This window comes from Gopherus flavomarginatus, chromosome 3, assembly GCF_025201925.1.
Source record: "Gopherus flavomarginatus isolate rGopFla2 chromosome 3, rGopFla2.mat.asm, whole genome shotgun sequence".
Classification (NCBI taxonomy): domain Eukaryota; kingdom Metazoa; phylum Chordata; order Testudines; family Testudinidae; genus Gopherus; species Gopherus flavomarginatus.
The window spans coordinates 25026843-25047023 of NC_066619.1; the positions used below are offsets into that span (position 1 = coordinate 25026843).

A 20181-nucleotide genomic window follows, 5' to 3' on the forward strand; every position below is an offset into this window, starting at 1 on the left:
CCAGTGCAACTCTCCACTCACAGCATGCTGCCGCATGAGGGGCCCCTCCTTCCTTTCCAGTTGGTAGTGGCCAAGGGAATGCTGGGAAATGTAGTTCTTTCCCTGCTCTAAGGCTGGCTCTATAGGCAGAAAGCTAACCAAGGAACTACAGCTCCAGAGCCCCCTGTTGGTGCTCAGCTCCCATGCTGGATCCCTGCCGCCCCTGCAAATGGTTGCCCCAAGCAGGTGCTTGCTTTGCTGGTTGTGTAGAGCCGCCCCCTGCATCCCACTTGGTTGCCGCCTATCCCTGTAAGTGCCTACGCTCATTTGGTGCATAACTTTCCACTGCCAAAGTTCCCTAGATACTACGTTTTGGACATGTGCACTGCTGCCCCATGCTAAATGCCCAGATGCCTATCTCCCACCTACGCTCTAGAGCAATTCACAGACCAGGGGAAGAAGGGCACATTTGGCCACCTAAGCGAGAAGCAGGGCCCAATCCTGTCGGCGGCCTCTGAGCATGCCTACCAGATCAGATCCCATTCAAAATTGAGGGAGTGGGTGAAGGGGGGGCACCATATAACTTTATAGAGCACTGGCCTGGAATGTGGAAGACCCAGTTCAATCCGCCACCTCTGTCAGAGGGGAAAAAGAGGATTGGAGCACAGCGGGTCTCTCACCTCTCAGGAGCATGCTCAAACCAGTGAGTTCTGGGATAGTCTAAAGTGCGACTGCCTCAGTCTCTCCTCTCCACTTTGAATTAAATAGTGATTGGAGTAGAGGGACTAGACCCAGGGTCTCCTACAAAGGTGTCCTAACCACCAGGCTACACAATCATTCCCTCAATTGCTTGCGTTCCAGCCCAATGACTGTGGATAAATACTTAAATAGTCATTGGGCCAAAGGGAATTATTCTCTAGTGCTCGAACCACTGGGTTATAGGGTGGGCATCACCACCTCCTCCTCATTCCCATCTAAAGTTAGGGGCTCTGACTCTCAGCACTACATGTGTCTTCCATATCAGCTACAGATAACCATACTCAAATAACAGGGAACAAGTGAGCTTTGTGCTCAATATGCAAGAGGAACTGAGAGGCCAATAGTTTACATCCTGGTGCAGTTCCGTTTTCATAGAAAGCCCATTGATTAAAAAGGTCTGCTCTTTGTTCTATGCCTTTCTTGAATAACATGATCCAACCACATTTATTTTTGACTACGTCATGCAAAAAGCAAGTCATCTGGGGGATTCTGGACTCAAATTATAGTTTTTATTGAAATGGTGAATGTTTTACTGGGCAGTGCTTATTCCCATGATGTGCCTACGGTTCCAAAGACAAGTACATCAGTTTTTGAACAAATACAGCCAACTATGAGATGCTTTTTCGTTACTCTATCTTTCATATTTTAGAAGTTTTGAGATTAAAACTAACTTTGTTAGTGTCAGAACTGGTGAAACCAAACCATCCAACAGAGTTAATCAAGAAGCAGGCATCAAAGCAGAAGCAACTGGTTCTCTTCTGATTATCTCTTTGAGGACACTGGCTTATTAAATATGAACTACACATTTCCACTTGCACAACTTTTAACTCAGTTACATCCAGTGACAGATGGGTCTGAATCCAGCATCCCTGAACCTGCCCAGAGCCAGATTTGCATTATGCATCTCATTCCTATCACCATAATGGACTAACCTGAAACTTTGGGTTCAGTTTCCCTTTCCTCTCCTCCCCCCAATTTATAGAATCATAGATCATAGCTTTGTGGTTCATCCCCATCCCTTATTAAGTCTTTCTAAAATACTTCGTGATAACTGATCTGTGCTGCCAAGAACAGAAAAATTAACTGGCAAAATTAAAAGTCAATTCTGGGAAATGTTCCACCACATTAAAAATATCCTCCAAGGATTCATTGGAATAAGAGCTTTCTGAAAGTCATCTTTCAAGTGTCAGGTTGCAGTTTCACTTGCTCTTATAGTTGCTGGACTCTCACTGACTCAATCTAGCCACACATTGCTTGCAGCCACATATACTGTATTATAATTCGCTTTGCTCGCATTTCATTTATTCATCTCCCCAAAGTTTCCAGTTCCAACCTATATTGAAAACTTTTCTAAAGATCAAGTCTTTCAAATTCTTATTCATCTTTCATGTTTCAGAGTCTCTCAACAACTCTAAACAACAGCAGTTGGATAGGCATGGGACTCTGTATGCAGCAGAGTGTCTAGCGCTGCGTGGAGCCAGAAGTGCTGGTCTGAGTGGCACAGTAAGTGGCTGGGGGGTTGGAGAAGGGATAGGGGGCTCTGGGAGGGGAGAGTCAAGGGACAGGGAGCAGGGGGGGTTGGATGGGGTGGAGGTTTAGGGGGGCAGACAGGGGCAGGGAGAAGGGGGGGTTAGATGGGTCAGGGATTTGGGGAGGCAGTCAGGAGACAGGCAGCGGTTGGATAGGCATGGGAGTTCCAGGGGTTTGTCAGGGGACAGGTATTTTAGCATAACAAATACCTTATTTCTTTTATTCAGATAATTTAATGCTGAAGTGCATAAAATTCCATTTAACAAATCATTTGTATAATACTTTTAGTTAACTAAGCTACTTACATTTCCTTACATGTTTTGGTTATATACTTTAGGGACTCACTTGCATCCTCAGCTAGTGTACACTGGCCCAGCTCCACTGAAGTAAATAGAGCTTCACTGATTTATACAAGATGAAGATCTGGCCCTCAGTCTTGCTTGCAGGAACAAAGCCGTGCACAGACCTAGCTTGTAAAACCGATTATTTATGTTCTATATGATTATTGATTGGTATGATAGCAGTTCTGGGAGCCCCAATCAGAGACTGGAGCCCCTTTGTGCTAAACACTGTTCAAATATGTACCACACCTGGGTTTAAAAAACAACACGTGATGATAAAAAAATGCCTTTCTCAGAATGCTGAATGTTTCCCCCTCCTGCTCATGAGGAACTGTAGTCTAGTGGTTAAAGCAGAAGATGGCCCTACAGCTTGTAGGTTATATTTCCACTACCTATGTGGCCTCAGGTAAGTCATTTAGGACTTGTCTACACATGGAGTTATTCTGGAACAGCTATTCCACTCTAAGTTCACACCCTACCTTATATCAGAAAGACTGTCATGGGTGGACAAGCTCTTCAGATCCAATCCTGCAAGGAGCTGTGTGTGGACACTGTACCTAAAAGCATCCCAATGCCAGAGAGCAATGGATTCCGTGATATCTGGTACAGAGTTTCAGCTGGTGTGACCAGTTCAGCGTACCCCAACTCATTAATGTCATAAACTGTACCTGATATGTATCAGGTAAGGTATCACTGGAAAACCAGTAACACACTGATCATTAATATTCTTGGGTAGGATATGGACAATAAATGCTCAAAAGACCATACAAACATGAAGAAAATGTGAGACTAAAATGTGTTTACAAGATAAGTCTGGGGAGTGTATAAACAGGTTTCTCCCAGACAAAAGACAAGATAACACCTCCAGCCAGCTGTCATCAGAGTCGATTGACAATCACATGTCAAGTGACCATTTATTTGCAGTAGAGTGGGCAGAAACAGATTAATTTTCATTATAGCAAACACCATCAGGGGAAAAAACCAACACGGAATTTCCTTAGCCACCAGACTCCATGCCTCCTTCCTCACAGCTTGAATGAACTTTATTTTGGGGGGAAGGGGTAACCTTCAGAAGAATCCATTTCAAAGGTTCACTGGACTATAAAAGAGGAGCGGGGGAGAGATCCTCAAGTGAGCTGTCACCTAAGAAGACAAAGGAACCAAGCACTTTGGGTTTTGTGGGAGATCCTGATCAAGGAGCAGGTCAGCCATCTTGCTGGAAGGAAGTGTGAGAAGAAACTTGCTTTGAAAGACTAGACTGTAGTTTTAGTAAGTCTGAGTCATTAGAAAGCTTAAGAACACAAGAATGAGTCAGACCAAAGGTCCATCCAGCCCAGTACCCTGTCTTCCAACAGTGGCCAATGCTAGGTGTCCCGGAAGGAGTGAACCTAACTGGTAATGATCAAGTGATCTCTCTCCTGCCATCCATCTCCACCCTCTGACAAACAGAGGCTAGGGACACCATTCCTTACCCATCCTGGTTAATAGCCATTATTGGACTTAACCTCCATGAATTTATCTAGCTCTCTTTTAAACCCTGTTATAATCCTAGCCTTCACAAACTCCTCAGGTAAGGAGTTCCACAAGTTGACTGTGCGCTGTGTGAAGAACTTCCTTTTATTTGTTTTAAACCTGCTGCCCATTAATTTCATTTGGTGGCCCCTAGTTCTTATATTATGGGAACAAGTAAATAACTTTTTCTTACGCACTTTCGCCACATCACTCATGATTTTATATACCTCTATCATATCCCCCCTTAATCTCCTCTTTTCCAAGCTGAAAAGTCCTAGCCTCTTTAATCTCTCCTCATATGGACCTGTTCCAAACCCCTAATCATTATAGTTGCCCTTTTCTGAACTTTTTCTAATGCCAGTATTTCCTTTTTGAGATGAGGAGACCACATCTGTACGCAGTATTCAAGATGTGGGCGTACCATGGATTTATATAAGGGCAATAAGATATTCTCCATCTTATTCTCTATTCCTTTTTAAATTATGCCTAACATCCTGTTTGCTTGTTTGATTGCCACTGCACACTGCGTGGACGCCTTCAGAGAACTATCCACGATGACGCCAAGATCTCTTTCCTGATTAGTTGTAGCTAAATTAGCCCCCATCATATTGTTTGTATAGTTGGGGTTATTTTTTTTACAATGTGCATTACTTTACATTTAGCCACATGAAATTTCATTTGCCATTTTGTTGCCAATCACTGAGTTTTGTGAGATCTTTTTGAAGGTCTTCATAGTCTGCTTTGGTCTTAACTATCTTGAGCAGTTTAGTATCATCTGCAAACATTGCCACCTCACTATTTACCTGTTTCTTCAGATCATTTATAAATAAGTTGAATAGGATTGGTCCTAGGACTGACTGATACCAATAGTTACTCCTCTCCATTCTAAAAATTTCCTACCCTTTGTTCGCTGTCTTTTAACCAGTTCTCAATCCATGAAAGGATCTTTCCTCTTATCCCATGACAACTTAATTTATGTAAGAGCTTTTGGTGAGGGACCTTGTCAAAGGCTTTCTGGAAATCTAAGTACACTATGTCCACTGGATCCCCCTTGTCCACATATTTGTTGACTCCTTCAAAGAACTCTAATAGATTAGTAAGACATGATTTCCCTTTACAGAAACCATGTTGACTTTTGCCCAACAAGTTATGTTCTTCTATGTGTCTGACGATTTTATTCTTTACTATTGTTTCAACTAATTTGCCTGGTACTGATGTTAGACTTACTGGTCTGTAATTGCCAGGATCACCTCTAGAGCCCTTTTTAAATATTGGCGTTACATTAGCTATCTTCCAGTCATTGGGTACAGAAGCCGATTTAAAGGACAGGTTACAAACCATAGTTAATAGTTCCGCAATTTCATATCTGAGTTCTTTCAGACCTCTTGGGTGCATGCCCTCTGGTCCCCGTGACTTGTTAAGTTTATCATTTAATTCCAAAACCTCCTCTAGTGACACTTCAGTCTGTGACAATTCCTCAGATTTGTCATCTACAAAGGATGGCTCAGGTTTGGAAATCTCCCTAACATCCTCAGCCATGAAGACTGAAGCAAAGAATTCATTTAGTTTCTCCACAATGACTTTATCGTCTTTAAGCGCTCCTTTTGTATTTCAATAGTCCAGGGGCCCTACAGGTTGTTTAGCAGGCTTCCTGCTTCTGATGTACTTAAAAAACATTTTGTCATTACCTTTTGAATTTTTGATTAGCTGTTCTTCATTTTTACACTTAATTTGGCAGTGTAAAAATGTAAGCTGTTCTTACATTTTTACACTTAATTTGGCAGTGTTTACACTCCTTTCTATTTACCTCACAAGGATTTGACTTCCACTTTTTAAAAGATGCCTTTTTATCTCTCATTGCTTCTTTTACATGGTTGTTAAGCCACGGTGGCTCTTTTTTAGTTCTTTTACTGTGTTTCTTAATTTGGGGTATACATTTAAGTTGGGCCTCTATTATGGTGTCTTTGAAAAGTGTCCATGCAGTTTGCAGGGATTTCACTCTAGTCCCTGTACCATTTAATTTCTGTTTAATTAACCTCTTCATTTTTGCATAGTTCCCCTTTCTGAAATTAAATGTCAGAGTTTCTGAGAATGCTACCATAGAGGTCCTGTATTTCAATCTCTTTCCTAGCAGCCTAAATTTGGCCTACAGGACATCTTTCCTACTCTTCCCTATGTCATTAGTACCTACATGTACCACGACCACCGGCTCCACCCCAGCACTACACAAAAAAGTGTATCCAGATGCCTCGAGAGATCCGCAACCTTTGCACCAGGCAGGCAAGTCACTGTATGGTTCTCCTGGTCATCACAAACCGAGCTATCTATGTTTCTAATGATCAAATCTCCCATTACTAACACCTGCTTTTTCCTAATGACTGGCGTTCCCTCTCCCAGAGAGGTAACCTCAGTGCAAGAGGATACCCTAACTCCCTCTGGAAGGAGGGTCCCAACTATGGGAAGGTTTCCCTCTGCTCTTGTTAACTGCTCTACTTCCCTGGACGCAGGGGCTGTCTGACCAGAGGTGAGACAGATCTACGGTGTCCCAGAAAGCCTCATCAACATACCTCTCTGCCTCCCTTAGCTCCTCCAGTTCTGCCACCCTGGCCTCCAAAGCCCGAACATGGTCTCTGAGGGCCAGGAGCTCCTTGCATCGAATGCACACATACGCCACCCACCCACAGGGCAGGTAATCATACATGCTGCATTCAGCGCAATAAACTGGGATAGCCCCCACTCTGCTGCTGGGCTTCTGCCTGCATTCTCTCTTAAAGCTACCTAGGTTAATGAGAGGAGTTTTGTTTAAATCAAGAAGTTCTGATTATAGTTTAGATTAAAGGTTTTAAAGAATGGCAAGTGAGCAAGCTTTCTCACTCCCTTTCCCAACTCCCTCCCGAAACTCAGTTAGCGGCCCCTGTTTGCAGAGCTCCCTGGTTGCTTGCTCACTGCTTTATAAAGCCCTGGCCTTCCTGACAGCCCCACCCTCTGACTAAGGCTCAGCCAATGAACAGAGACTTCTAGATTTCAAACCTTAGTTAGAAGCTCACAGCTTCCAACTGCTAGCCACAGCACAGCACTTTAGTTCATTTGTAACCCTTTCTAACTTTATTCCTTCTACTTGGTATCACTTAAAATCTTATCTCCTTTCGTTAATAAACTTGTTTTACTTGTAACCTAAGCCAACCCAGTGTTTTGAGTGAATCAAAGTGATTGTTAACTCCAGTTAAAGTGATAAGCTGTGCAGTTTGTCACTTTAGAGGAGCAAATGAACCTTAATATTTCTCTGAATAGTCCAGGAAAGGGCTGGACATTTCCCCAAACCCTGTGCTCTGCAAAGTCGGGACTGGGAGTGTGTTGGAGTCACTTGGCTAGTATTGACCAAGGCTGGTGGAGACCAGAGCATAGTAGGCTACTGGAATTACGGTTGCTGAAGCAGAGCTGCTTAACACACAGACACTCAGTGCAATGCTTGTCTGCTGCCTATTGGTGACCATGCTGGGAGCCACAGCAGCAGAACACTTAAGGCACCTAGGATTACAGGGCCGGCAGTGACATAATCCCTCACTAGTCTGGATTGCACCCCACAACATGACAAACATCCATTGCAGAAACTCACTGGCATCAGTGGGGTTCCATGCAGACACATGAGTTTGCCTGAGTTGAGTGACTTGCAGGACTTAGCCTCTGTGCCACAGTTCCCTAAACTGATTCTGTCCTTACCTCTCTCACAAGGTTGACACAAGCTTCATTTCTGTTTCTCAAGTTCTTTGAGATCTCAGGTGAAAAGTGCTTTATAATGACAAATGAGTTGTAGTATTAGCGTTATCACCACACTCTTGAAGCTCCGTACTTTTGAAACTCTACCTCCCCCCATGGCACTGTCCTGCCACAAATAATCTGAAATGAAAATAAATCCCCTTCTCCGGTTAAAATGGACAAAACAAAACAAGGCAAATACCAATTCCTTCTTTACCAAGACATTAAACTCACCTCTTCCTCCCTGTGATATTCTGCAATGAGGTTGAATGGGACAGTGTACAGCGTGCTGGACATGACTCCAAAGAGCGAGCACAGAGCCAGAGTAGAATATACCTTGGGAAACAGTCCAATAAACCCAGTGCCTATCCCAAAAAGCAGGTATCCAATGAAATAAAGTCCTTTTAATCCGATATAAGGCAGAAAAGCTTTTTGCAAGTCTGTGAAAAGAAAGGGGGGAAAAAACTGTTGAGACTAAAAATAACACAACCTAGTAATTGCAATAGTATTTCTTTTGAGCATTCAATTATAAGAGAATCTCTTTGACAAGCTGGGATGAAGACAAACAGATCCACTGTTTGACATCCAGAGCATTTGACATCAGTTTTAGATATTCCTGCTGGAGTTGAAGGAGGTATTACACAAATATCTGCGATTGAGAGCCAAAAGGAAAGGATCTACACAAGATTACAATAAGGCCTTTTTATTAGATGCATAGCTCAGCCCTCCAAAAGTCTACTCAGCTCACTTTTCTGCCTACAGAGAAAGTGAAAGCTTTTTGAATGTTTTTTAATATATTGTTCCCTTATCACCATGCCAAGGGCTAATAAGCAGATTTTTGGCCCTGAGCTGACACATTTACACAATGATATTGCAAGGCAAGATTCATTTTTATCGCAAGGTCTTGCAATACACTGTGATGACTTTCTCTTGTGAGGAGCACAGGTGGGGAAAGGCCATGAAGAGATGGGCCACATCTACAGGATTGCTAGGTGAAATAGAACCTTAGAACTATCCTCAGCATATCCATTCTACCTCCACCATTCGCCTTTGGGGTCATTTTTAACACTAATGGGCCACCTCTCCTGTTAAATAGTACCCCACTTCCTGCGTAGTCCCACTGCAATGGAACGAAAACTTGGGCTCAGAGCACAAAGGGTAGGCACAGCTTCAAACTGGAGAGAAAGAGGATGCCCCACATCAGAATAGCGCATAGCCCTGTAGTTAGAGCACTTCTCCTGAGAGGTGGGAGACCCCTGTTCAGATCCTTTCTCCACTTTAGGCAGAAAGGGGGATTGAACCTGGGTCTTCTGCATCCCTAGGCTGAAAGTTATAAAGTGGGCAGCAACAGCACCACCATCCCTCCTTCTGTGGAGTTAGGTGCATAAGCCACCTGACTTTAGGAGAGGAAGGTCCCAGTCATGGACCAAGTGCCTATCTTTGAGAGAAAGGTGAGGCTTAGGACACACCCTTCTTGTCGGCATCTCCCATTAGCTAGTTAAGGTGTCTTCCCACATAGTGGGATGTTTTGAATCACAATATATCTCCCCATTCATTGTACAGGGAGTCTGCACATCAGGCTCAGGCTTTGTGGATCCCATTTTTGGTCCTGTGATTTGCTAGATGCCCAAAAGTTAGGCATTGCCATGCTGAGGTCCCTTGTGGATCTGGTCCTTGTAACATCTCTGAAAGGTTTTAATATTAAAAACCAGTAGATAGTCTCTCTCATCAACAGAAGTTGGTCCAATAAAAGATATCACCTCACCCACCTTGTCTCTCTAATGTCCTGGGACCAACACAGCTTCAACAGCACTGCACACCGTAATTTTTTTGTTTTTTAAAACATGGGAAACGATCTACAGTATCAAATCCATTCTAAAACACAGTGCCAGAGTACACTCCCGGGTACTTACAGGAATAGAGCGATGAAGAAATTGCATTGATGCACATGCCCCAACATCCAATCTCGACTCCTCTTTCATAAGTAAGGTAAGCTGTGGAGTTATGTGGCGCGTATGGATTTCCGTGGTATACTATCTGAAACACACCACAAAGTGCAAGTGAGTGCTCTGCATTCACATAGTCTCTCATCCACAGGAAATGGATTTCCCAGTGTAGGAACCAATATCCTTCCAGTGGGGAGAGAACTAGAGACCAATTACACAACTCTCTGTAGCCCTCAAGCTGTGCACGACCATGGACTTCATTTTTCTTTTCTTCTCTCTCCTCTCACTTCCATTTTCTGTTTCCCTCCCTCTTTATTATTTTCTAACCTGTTCTTGCCTCTTCCCACCCACTGGGACTCTCCCTCTCTCCCTCCCAGATTCCCACCATCTCTCTCTCACTCTTCTCAAGTTCCTCTCCCTGTTCCCTGTTTATCTCCTTCAGCTAGCTCCCCACAGTCCCTCTCACACTTGCCTTGTGTCCCACCCTTCTTGTTGCCCTCCTCTTCTCTCCAGATTATCCATTCTCTAGGGCTCTGTTCTCTCCTTTTTCTCACTTTGTCTTTTGCTTCCTTTCTTCCTTCTCCTCCTCCTCTCCTCTCATCCCAACCTATCCCTCCCTTTTTTCAACCACCTCTCCCTCCTCCCTTGCCTACAGTCAGTCACTCTCAGTCCCTCTCACTCTGCCACAGTCATTCATTCTTTCTCTCAGGGCTTGGCTACACTTGTGAGTTACAGCGCTGGTGGTGGCTTTACAGCGCTGTAACTTACTCCCCGTCCACACTGGCAAGGCACATACAGCCCTGTATCTCCCTGGCTACAGCGCTGGCTGTACTCCACCTCGACGAGAGGAATAAAGAGAACAGCGCTGCTCTTGCAGTGCTGAGGTGCCAGTGTAAACAGTGATGGATCTTACTCCGCTGTAACTGACCTCCAGAACCTCCCATAATGCTTTTTAAGTAAAGATAACACTCTTTGTTTTGTTGTGAACTCGGGGCTCCTGGAGCTGCTTATCTAAAAAACAAACACAGCTCCTGTTTGAGCAGAGGCAGGCAGGAGGATCCCTTAGGAATGTCCACAGCTAGTGTTTCCTTGAGGACAGAAGCAGCCTGGAGAGAGGGAGGGGGGATCTGTTTTGGAGCAGCTGCTTATCTGGTCTGAAGGCTACTTGCATTTAGTGAATGAGAGGGGCTGGAGGAAGGGGTCAAAACTTTTAAAATGATTGAAGGTAGGCACTGTGTATCTTCCAGTCCTTAGAACTTGCAAGGCAGGGAGCTGAGAACAGTGTCAGCTCCAAAAATCCACTCTCTCTGTCTCCCCCACGCTCCCTGTCACACTCCACCCCACCCCCCTCTTTTGAAAAGCACATTGCAGCCACTTGAATGCTGGGATAGCTGCCCATAATGCACCACTTCCATAATGTACAGCTGAAAGTGTAGCCAAACCCTCAGACTCATCCTTACACTCACGCATACACTCTTCCTTCCATTCATTCTCTGTCAGACTTAGTTTGCAGGTGTGCAGCGCTGGGAGTTAAAGCTGTCTTCGTACAATTGTGTAGGGAAAGTGCTGCAGTGTGGCCACACTGTCAGCTACCAGCACTGCAGTGTGGCCACATTTGCAGCATTTGCAGTGGTGTTGGAGTGGTGCATTATGGGCAGCTATCCCACAGAGCACGTCTTCCCATTCTGGCGCCATGGGTTGTGGGAAGGGGGTGGGTCATTCTGCTTCCTGTCCCAATGCCCTATGATGCATCGCTTCACATCCCAGCAATCACTGTTTTTCTGTCCACCTTTGGCACCATCTTGACTCTCTCAACGGTTTCTGTGCAGCGCGATTTCTGTGGGAAATGGATCCCAAACTGCTGAGGAATATGCTGACGAGTCTCGCCAGCACATCACGTTTGGCAGTTGAGCTATTCCTTAAGATCTAAAGTGATGAGGAGTCCAACGATGATAGCGAGTCACGTGATGCATACGACACAAAATTGCTTGTGGCATTCATGGAAATGCTCAGCACCGTGGAACGCCGCTTTTGGGCTTGGGAAACAAGCACTGAGTGGTGGGATCACATCGTCATGGAAATCTGGGATGAGGAGCAGTGGCTGCAGAACTTTCGGATGAGAAAAGCCACTTTCATGGGACTGTGTGCTGAGCTTGCCTCCACCCTGCGGCGCAAGGACACGAGATTGAGAGCTGCCCTGCCGGTGGAGCAGCAGGTGGCTATTGCAATCTGGAAGCTGGCAACTCCAGATAGCTACCTATCGGTGGTGAACCAGTTTGGAGTGGGAAAGTCGACCGTTGGAATCGTGTTGATGCAAGTTTGCATGGCCATTAATCGCATCCTGCAAAGAAGAACCGTGACTCTGGGGAACGTGCAGGACATTGTGGATGGCTTTGCACAAATGGGTTTCCCTAACTGTGGAGGGGCGATAGATGGGACGCATATTCCTATTCTTGCACCACCCCACCTAGCATTTGAGTACGTTAATTGGAAGGGGTATTTCTCCATGGTTGTCCAGGTGCTTGTGGATCACCGTGGGCGTTTCATTGACATTAATACAGGCTGGCCCGGAAAGGTGCATGATGCACGCATCTTTCGGAACACTGGCCTCTTCAGGAAGCTGCAGGCTGGGACTTTTTTCCCAGACCGGAAGATCACAGTAGGGGATGTCAAAATGCCCATTGTGATCCTTGGAGACCCTGCTTACCCGTTAATGCTGTGGCTCATGAAACCATATACAGGGAACCTTGACAGGAGCAAGGACCAGTTCAACTACAGGCTGAGCTGGTGCCGAATGACTGTGGAGTGTCCTTTTGGCCGTTTAAAGGGGCGCTGGCGATCTCTGTATGGGAAGCTAGACTTGGGGGAAAGCAGCATCCCCACGGTTATATCTGCGTGCTGCACCCTCCATAATATTTGTGAAGGGAAGGGTGAAAGATTCAGTCAGGCGTGGACCTCCGAGGTTCAACACCTGGAGGCTGAATTTGCACAGCCAGAGAGCAGGGCTACTAGAGAGGCCCAGCACAGGGCTGCAAGGATTAGGAATGCCTTGAGGGAGGAATTTGAGGCTGAAAACCAACAGTAATGTTTGGTGCCTTGCACGGGAGTGAAGTGCAGTGGTTACAATTGTGGAAGTACAGAAAGAACTGACATGGATTTGTAGGGGATCTTAATGCATGACAGTCTCTGTTAGCCAGTTAGGCTAGCTGTAACCCTAATAACGCGAGATTTGTAAAAGCAAGGATTGTGTGAGGCGAGTGGAAAAGAACTGCGTGAGAAGTTGTTTTTCGACCTTGTGTAGATAATACAATATGTAGACTGGCGTCTCTTAAGTGAGAAAAACAAGATATCAGGATGACCTATGTATAAACAAAATGCAACTGTTGCTTATTATTGTCTATAACAAAAGTATAAATGCTTGCTGTAATTGTTTACCTGTTGAGAGACCTGTCTAGGAAGGGGAGACCCTATGTCCTACTGCACTGTCTCCCTGTTGTAGCTGCTAAACAGAATAAAGTATCTGACTCTGCTGCACTCAGTCAAAAAGCGAGAACTGAGTTTTTCTCCGACACAATGTTAGTAGGAATCTGTGTTTCCTAAGCTGATTTGCAGTGCCTGTTTCTTTCCTGGGCTAAGGTATCTTTGACTTCCTCCAATAATAAAGACTGTTTTCAAAGCCAAGAATTCATTTATTGAAAAGAAAATTACTTTATTGCCAGACATACAACTTTTTGGAAACCTAAAAGGACAGAGAGGTGAGGTGGGGAACTGTACAGTCACAGGTTTGAATATGTCCTGTCTGGAGTGCTGTGCAATGACTGCTGCACTTCAGGATGGCTAAACTGCATGGTGATGGGGGTTGATATGCAGAGGGTAAGGGTCGTAGTTCTCAGGGCTGGTTGGTGAACGTACAGGTGTTGGAGGCAGCTGGTGGTGGTAAGAACCTGGATGCAGGGGAAGAGGGTTCTGAGCTGACACTGGGGCACAAGGGAAAGAGCTTTGGGACGGGGGAGGCTGGCAGGCGCAGTAGTGCTCTGCCTGCATGGCTACGAGCATCTGGATAGAGTCCGCTTGGCGCGCCAGGAAGCTTATCAGCTGTTTTGTGCTTTTCTTCCTGTCCGCTGCGTTTGTCTGGCGGATCCTGCTTTCCCTTTCCCTCCAGTCCTGCACTCTTTGATTCTCTGTGACAGAGTGCTTCATAACTGCTTGCAGCATGTCTTCTTTGCTTTTTCGCAGCTTCTTCCAGAGGTTTTGTAGTCTTTGAGCTGTTGATAACACGGGCAGCTGAGATCTCAAGGTTGCTTCTGTAAAGGCAAAAAATGCAACACTTAACAGAGGCAGCATTGTTTATACCAGACAGTTATTCCCACACAGTTAAGGAGTGTAGCAGTCTTCACAATGGCATAATTTTCCCATCCCAAAGATAGTGCACATAACCCACGGGAGCCCCGAAATGATGAGTAAGGGGGACTGATTGCTTCAGGGCTCTACTGTCCTCGGGGTTTCTGTGCGTTGGGAAAAGCAAACAGCTGCAGGGGGCACCTACACTGAACACTATCCCAACATTTTCCACAGGAGTTGATCCGGGAAGATATCTCGCTGCTGCAGGTCACCTGGAAAGTGCAGGAGGGTCTTCTACAGCAATGTGGATTCTGCTCTGGCCCCTATGCAGCTTGTCTGTGTGCAGCAATGGTGCCCCCACCCCTTGCGGCACAGTGGCGCGGATGCGTTAGCCTGACTGGGACAAGGACCACAGTGGCTCTCCCTATAAACTTGCGCAAGCGCATTGCCCACGATCTGGCTGAAACTTTTGAAGAGATAACCGAGGCCGATTACCGCGATGTGATAGACCACATCAATGCGCTATTCCACATCTAGGCATGCATGCATGCAGCCCTAACCTTCCCTCTTCTCCTGAAAAATTTCCATCATGAACATAAAATCCGCTTACCGGGAACCTGCTCCTCTGTTTGTCCTCCACCAAGTACTAGCTGCTGCGACTGGCTACCTTCCTCCTGGCTTGAGAAGAGCTCCTGGCTCCATGCCTCCTGGGACTCTGGGGTGTCTCCGCCCACCCCAGTACCCTCACTCACTTTCCTCCTCCTCCTCCTCCCGCTCTGAAGTGTCCATCATGGTCCTCGGATTGGTGGTGGGGTCACCCCCAAGTATCGCGTCCAGCTCTTTGTAAAAACGGCAGGTCGTGGGGGCAGCGCCGGAGCAGCAGTTTCCCTCGTGGGCTTTGCAATAGGCACTCTGCAGCGCCTTCACTTTAACCCTGCACTGCAGCGTGTCCTGGTCATGGCCCCTTTCCAGCATGGCCCTTGATATTGGCCTATAGGTATCATAATTCCTACGGCTGGAACGCAGCTGGGACTGCACAACTTCCTTCCCCCAAACACTGATGAGGTCCAGCAACTCACCATTGCTCCATGCTGGGGCTCGTTTGCCACGTGGAGCCATGGTCACCTGGAAAGATTCACTGATTGCACTCCACACCTGGCTGAGCAAACAGGAAGGGGATTTTTAAAGTTCCCGGGGCATTTAAAGGGCAGGTCACCTGAGGCCAAGGCAGTAGAGTTCGAACTGACGAGCAGAGTGGCTGAACAGGCATTCTGGGATACCTCCGAATACCTCTGGAGGCCAATAACAGCGCTTTTGGTGGCCACACTGGCGGAGCAACGCTGCATCAGCAGCGCTATAGTCGTTATTCCCCAGGCCCAGGTGGAGTACAACCAGCGCTGCAGTCAGGGAGATACAGCGCAGTATGCAAGTGTGGATGGTGAGTGAGTTGCAGCGCTGTAAAGCCACCTCTCACCCATTCTCTCCCACGCTGCCATATATTCCCATGCACACTCCCTGGGAAACACACACTCCTGCTCCCTTAGTGGCACCTAGCAAATGGTGGGGGGCCAGAAGAAAGCAGGCTGCTGGGTGGGAGGTGTTGGGATAACCAGTGGGAAGGACAGCAGCCTCTGGGGATGTAGTCAGGAGCCTGACTGAAAAGAAGCAGCTGGGGCCAGAGAGGCAAGAAGACGGGAGAACCACACAGGTAGGGTAGAGCATGGGGAGCCCCTGGTTTGGAAGCTGCTTGGAGGAAGGGAGAGCTTCAGGGGCCCTGAAGGGAAGGAATCACTGATGGCAAGGAGCTGATGTCATGCTCCAGAGAAGGCACCACAGCACAGTCTAGAGGACATGGAAGGGGAAGCCTGTTCATAAAGGGGGCAAGAGGGCTGAGTTGCACAGGGTTGTATTGCCCTAGGGAAGCTTTTCTGTTATGCTTCCAGATGAAGGGTGCACATGGTGACTGCTACTCCAGTGCACCACAGCAGAGCCTATTCCAAAGCAGCAGCAGCAGGTCTTTAATTAGTACACTTTCAATGAGCAGCCGTACAGCCAAAGCAGAGCACAGATGTGTTTGCCGCAGATCTCTGTGCTTTGTTCTAAAGAGTTAAATGGGAATAGATGTCCTTGAAAGTTCCAGGAAGCATGATTAAAATCATTATTTTATCTCTTTCAGCCAAATGTACATCAAAAGGCAGGAGGGCTTTCCCCGCCCCTGCTACCTAACAGATCTAGTTCGATAATGAGGCCCTGAGGGCATTCATCTGTCCTTTACAAAACTCTCAGTCAGCTGTTCTAGCAGTAACTGACCCCCGACATCATTTTCACAGCATAGGAAAGTGCTTAAAACAATCCCATGAGAAGATGACTTTTTGGGGACGTGAGGAGATGTGTGCATCTCTTACCTGTCCCATGAAGTCAGTGAAGAAGAGCATGTTGGAAAGAAAAGCTGTCCACCCGATGAGGTGGCTGATGCACAGACAGCGATAGTGGGAAGGCATACTTAAAAGTGCCTTCAGAAGGCATTTAACGGTCATCCGTGTCTGAACCTGGAAGGAAGCAATTAACAACAAATAACAACGTTGCTGCTTTGAAAACTAACAAAACAGCTGACAGCGAGTCAGCAAGATCTCGGCTTTTTTCAGTTCTGGGCCTTTTCTGTTTGTGTCACTAGGAAGGGTCACTGCAATCTTGACAGTCCCTTTGTTAGGTTCAGTAACTACATATTTATACCTTTCTTTTCAATTCGGTAAGAGCAGAACTAGTGCATTGGTTAGCTGGCATTTAATTCAAGTCAATGGATAGACACACAATGACTTTGATGGGAGCTGGATCAGCTCAATACAGTGTGGATTTTCTTGATATTAATATTACTATTATTTCCAAATTTTCTGTCAAACTGTTTTTCAGCAGAAGATTGGGTTTTCGACTAAATGGAATTTTTCACAAAGTGTCAGAATTCAATTGTTTCATGGAAAAAATGAATAGCAGAAAATGAAATGTTTAATCTGAAAATCAAAATATTTCTATTGTGAAATGCTATAGTGGTGCCTCATGGGAGTTGTAGTTCAGGTACCTCATGTTCCCATTCTCCTCTGTGGGCTGGTCTCCCCACCAAAATTCAGCTCCCATTGCACATTGCTGCCACATTGCCTTTATATACCACCTCACTATGAGGTGACACCATGGTACCTCATGGGACATGCAGTATAGCCAGGGAGCTTGGCGTATAGAAAACAATGAGAGCACAGGGTCCCTGAATTACAGCACCCATGAGGCACCATGGTAGCAGTTCAAAATTTAAATATTTTGGGTTTGGCCAAAATATTTTCCCCAAAACTCAAAATGTTCCACGGGGGAAAAAATATTTTTCGGAACAGCTCTATTTATTTGTATTACAGTGGCACCTAGGGGCCCCAACTGAGATCAGGGATCTAAGCACTGTACAAGTGCACAATGAGAACAAGTCCCTTCCCTGAAGAGCCTACAACACAAGGCCGGATTGCATTAGCCTTATTTGTGTTGAGTAGTGCCTTACATCACAAATAATCCCATTGAAATCAATAGAACTACCCAAGGAGTAAGATACTACTCAGCATAGATGTCACAATTTAGCTCCAAATAGACAAGAGGTGACAAACAGTGGGAGAAAGAAATACCATCATCCCCATTTGACAGACGGAGAATTGAGAATGACTGGCCCAAGCTCACACACAATTTGTGGCAAAGCTTGAATTGACCCCAGATCTCCTGAGTCCCAGTCCAATGCCATAACTACAAGACCAGTTACAAAGAGGTTTTCTTACAGTCTACATACAAGAACTGTTTTATGTGAATCTGAAATAGACTTCATATTATTAGGCATTGGTACCATGGCTTATTTGTTTGCACAGTGCAGAGCACAGTATTGGTGGGCATTAAATAAAAAACCCTAGGAATTTACCAAACAGCCCGAGGTTAGGCAATTAGGTTTGGCTAAAATAATCTTTACCTCACTTGTGTTTCTCATGAAATCTTTGTAGCTAATTAAAAAACTTAAGTGGGCCAAAATCTGCCCTTTCATGTGAACGAGTGGGCGAGGAGGCAGGCAAGTGGGAGTTCTTGCGGAGAAGACATCTTCCCCTCTCCCCCACCTTTTGCAGAAGGGTCAGCAAAGCTGGATAACATTGTAAAATACAGTGACTGCAGTAGTATGTGAAAGTGGTGGAGTGAAACACTAAATAAACTGCATGGGGGTATCTACAAGAAAGAAGGTCTCTGAGCAGTCTGTGCAAAGCAAAAAGGACAGAAGCCGTGGCGCCCCCATCACATACACCTAAATGTGACCTGTTTTTCAAAAGCACCAAGTACCCAGCAGTTCTCAATGAAATCAATTTGAAATCAATGGGATTATCATGGGAATAAATGCTACTCAATATGGCTAAGGGTTACAGAATCAGGCCCTAAACGGTCTGGCAACATGTTAGAGGACAAGCATTTAGTCCAGATGTCTAGTCATATTATAGCAACTCAATTACAAAAAAGAACCAAGAGTTTAGTCAAAAGGTTCATAATACATACTGAAAATCTATGATTGCTTTTAAGGTATCTAATCTTGGAACAACACACTGGCATTAATTAGATTAGCTAATTCACTGGTAGCCCTTAAAAAGCACAATCATACCTTTTTGCAAAAATTGTGTTATCAGAACCGCTTCTCTTTTAGTGAAAGGTCTTTCTAAAGCAATTTGCAAGTGCTTTTTTAATTCATATAGTATTTCTGATTTTGTAAACGTAGGGTTTTTTTTAGTGTCGTTCAAAGGTTGGTGTTGAACTATCACAAATTTTCACAGAAGCTTCCAATAACATCAATTTATACTTGATACAGGACAGAAATCAGTTTAAGAGGGAACTACAAAAATAATCCAAGCCAGTCTCATTGAAGGCAGACCAGCCTGGCTTCAGGTTGATACCTCTTGCCGAGACAATAAATACGCAAGAGCGTAATCCTTAGACTAGGACAAATATGAGTTGAAGGGGTGCTTGTTTGGAAATAAAATATAAAAGGCAGACAGAACAATAGGAACCTAAGAGGTTTAGCAGTCGTAGTAAATGAATGTGGAAAACATTCAATGGATATGGCATGAGACAGACAGAAGATGTGTCTCCAGGGAAGCATTGGAGTGGTACTCACATTTGTGGCAAGGCGAGGGTGTCTGGACTGATACTGCTAAGCCAGGCACATCAAAGAAACATGATATGCATAAGAATGCTACAAGTCAGGTGGAGGAAAAGAAGATGACACTGAGAGACACAAAACCCTCAATACCAGCATCGAGGTCTCTGGCAAGTTGCTCAACCAAAATGTTAGAGAGGAAGCTAGTGAAACAGCAAGAAAAGACAGGTTGGGTTTTCTGAAGTATCATGTGTGATTGATTCAGTGGCATTAGCTTGTTCATAGACTCATAGACTTTAGGGTCAGAAGGGACCAATATGATAATCTAGTCTGACCTCCTGCACAAAGCAGGCCACAGAACCCTACCCATCCACTTCTATAACAAACCCCTAACCTATGTCCAAGTTATTGAAGTCTTCAAATTGTGGTTTGAAGACCTCAAGCTGCAGAGAATCCACCAGCAAGTGACCCATGCCCCATGCTGCAGAGGAAGGCGAAAAACCTCTAGGGCCTCTGCCAATCTGCCCTGGAGGAAAATTCCTTCCCGACCCCAAATATGGCGATCAGATAAACCCTGAGCATGTGGGCAAGACTCACCAGCCAGCACTCAGGAAAGAGTTCTCTGCAGTAACTCAGATCCCATCCCATCTAACATCCCATCACAGACCACTGGGCATACTTACCTGCTGATAATCAAAGATCAATTGCCAAAATTAAGCTATCCCATCATACCATCCCTTCCATAAACTTATCAAGCTTAGTCTTAAAGCCAGATATGTCTTTTGCCCCCACTACTCCCCTTGGAAGGCTGTTCCAGAACTTCACTCCTCTAATGGTTAGAAACCTTCGTCTAATTTCAAGT

The 20181-nt window shown here is 45.4% G+C and overlaps 1 protein-coding gene across 2 annotated transcripts in view; it reads right to left on the minus strand.

Annotated features, from left to right (window-relative positions):
* The window catches only part of SLC45A2 (solute carrier family 45 member 2), a 41082-nt gene that overhangs the window by 6661 nt on the left and 14240 nt on the right, over positions 1-20181 (minus strand). Inside the window, exons 4-7 of one of the 2 annotated variants that reach the window (XM_050943794.1) lie at positions 16570-16713; positions 9791-9914; positions 8112-8317; positions 3540-3752 (exon numbers count right to left, since the gene is read on the minus strand). In XM_050943794.1, coding sequence (XP_050799751.1) covers positions 3693-3752; positions 8112-8317; positions 9791-9914; positions 16570-16713 — 534 coding nt within the window. In that variant the 3' untranslated portion in view covers positions 3540-3692. Of the gene's footprint in view, positions 1-3539; positions 3753-8111; positions 8318-9790; positions 9915-16569; positions 16714-20181 lie in introns of those variants that run through there. The other variant, XM_050943793.1, reaches the window with a different exon arrangement.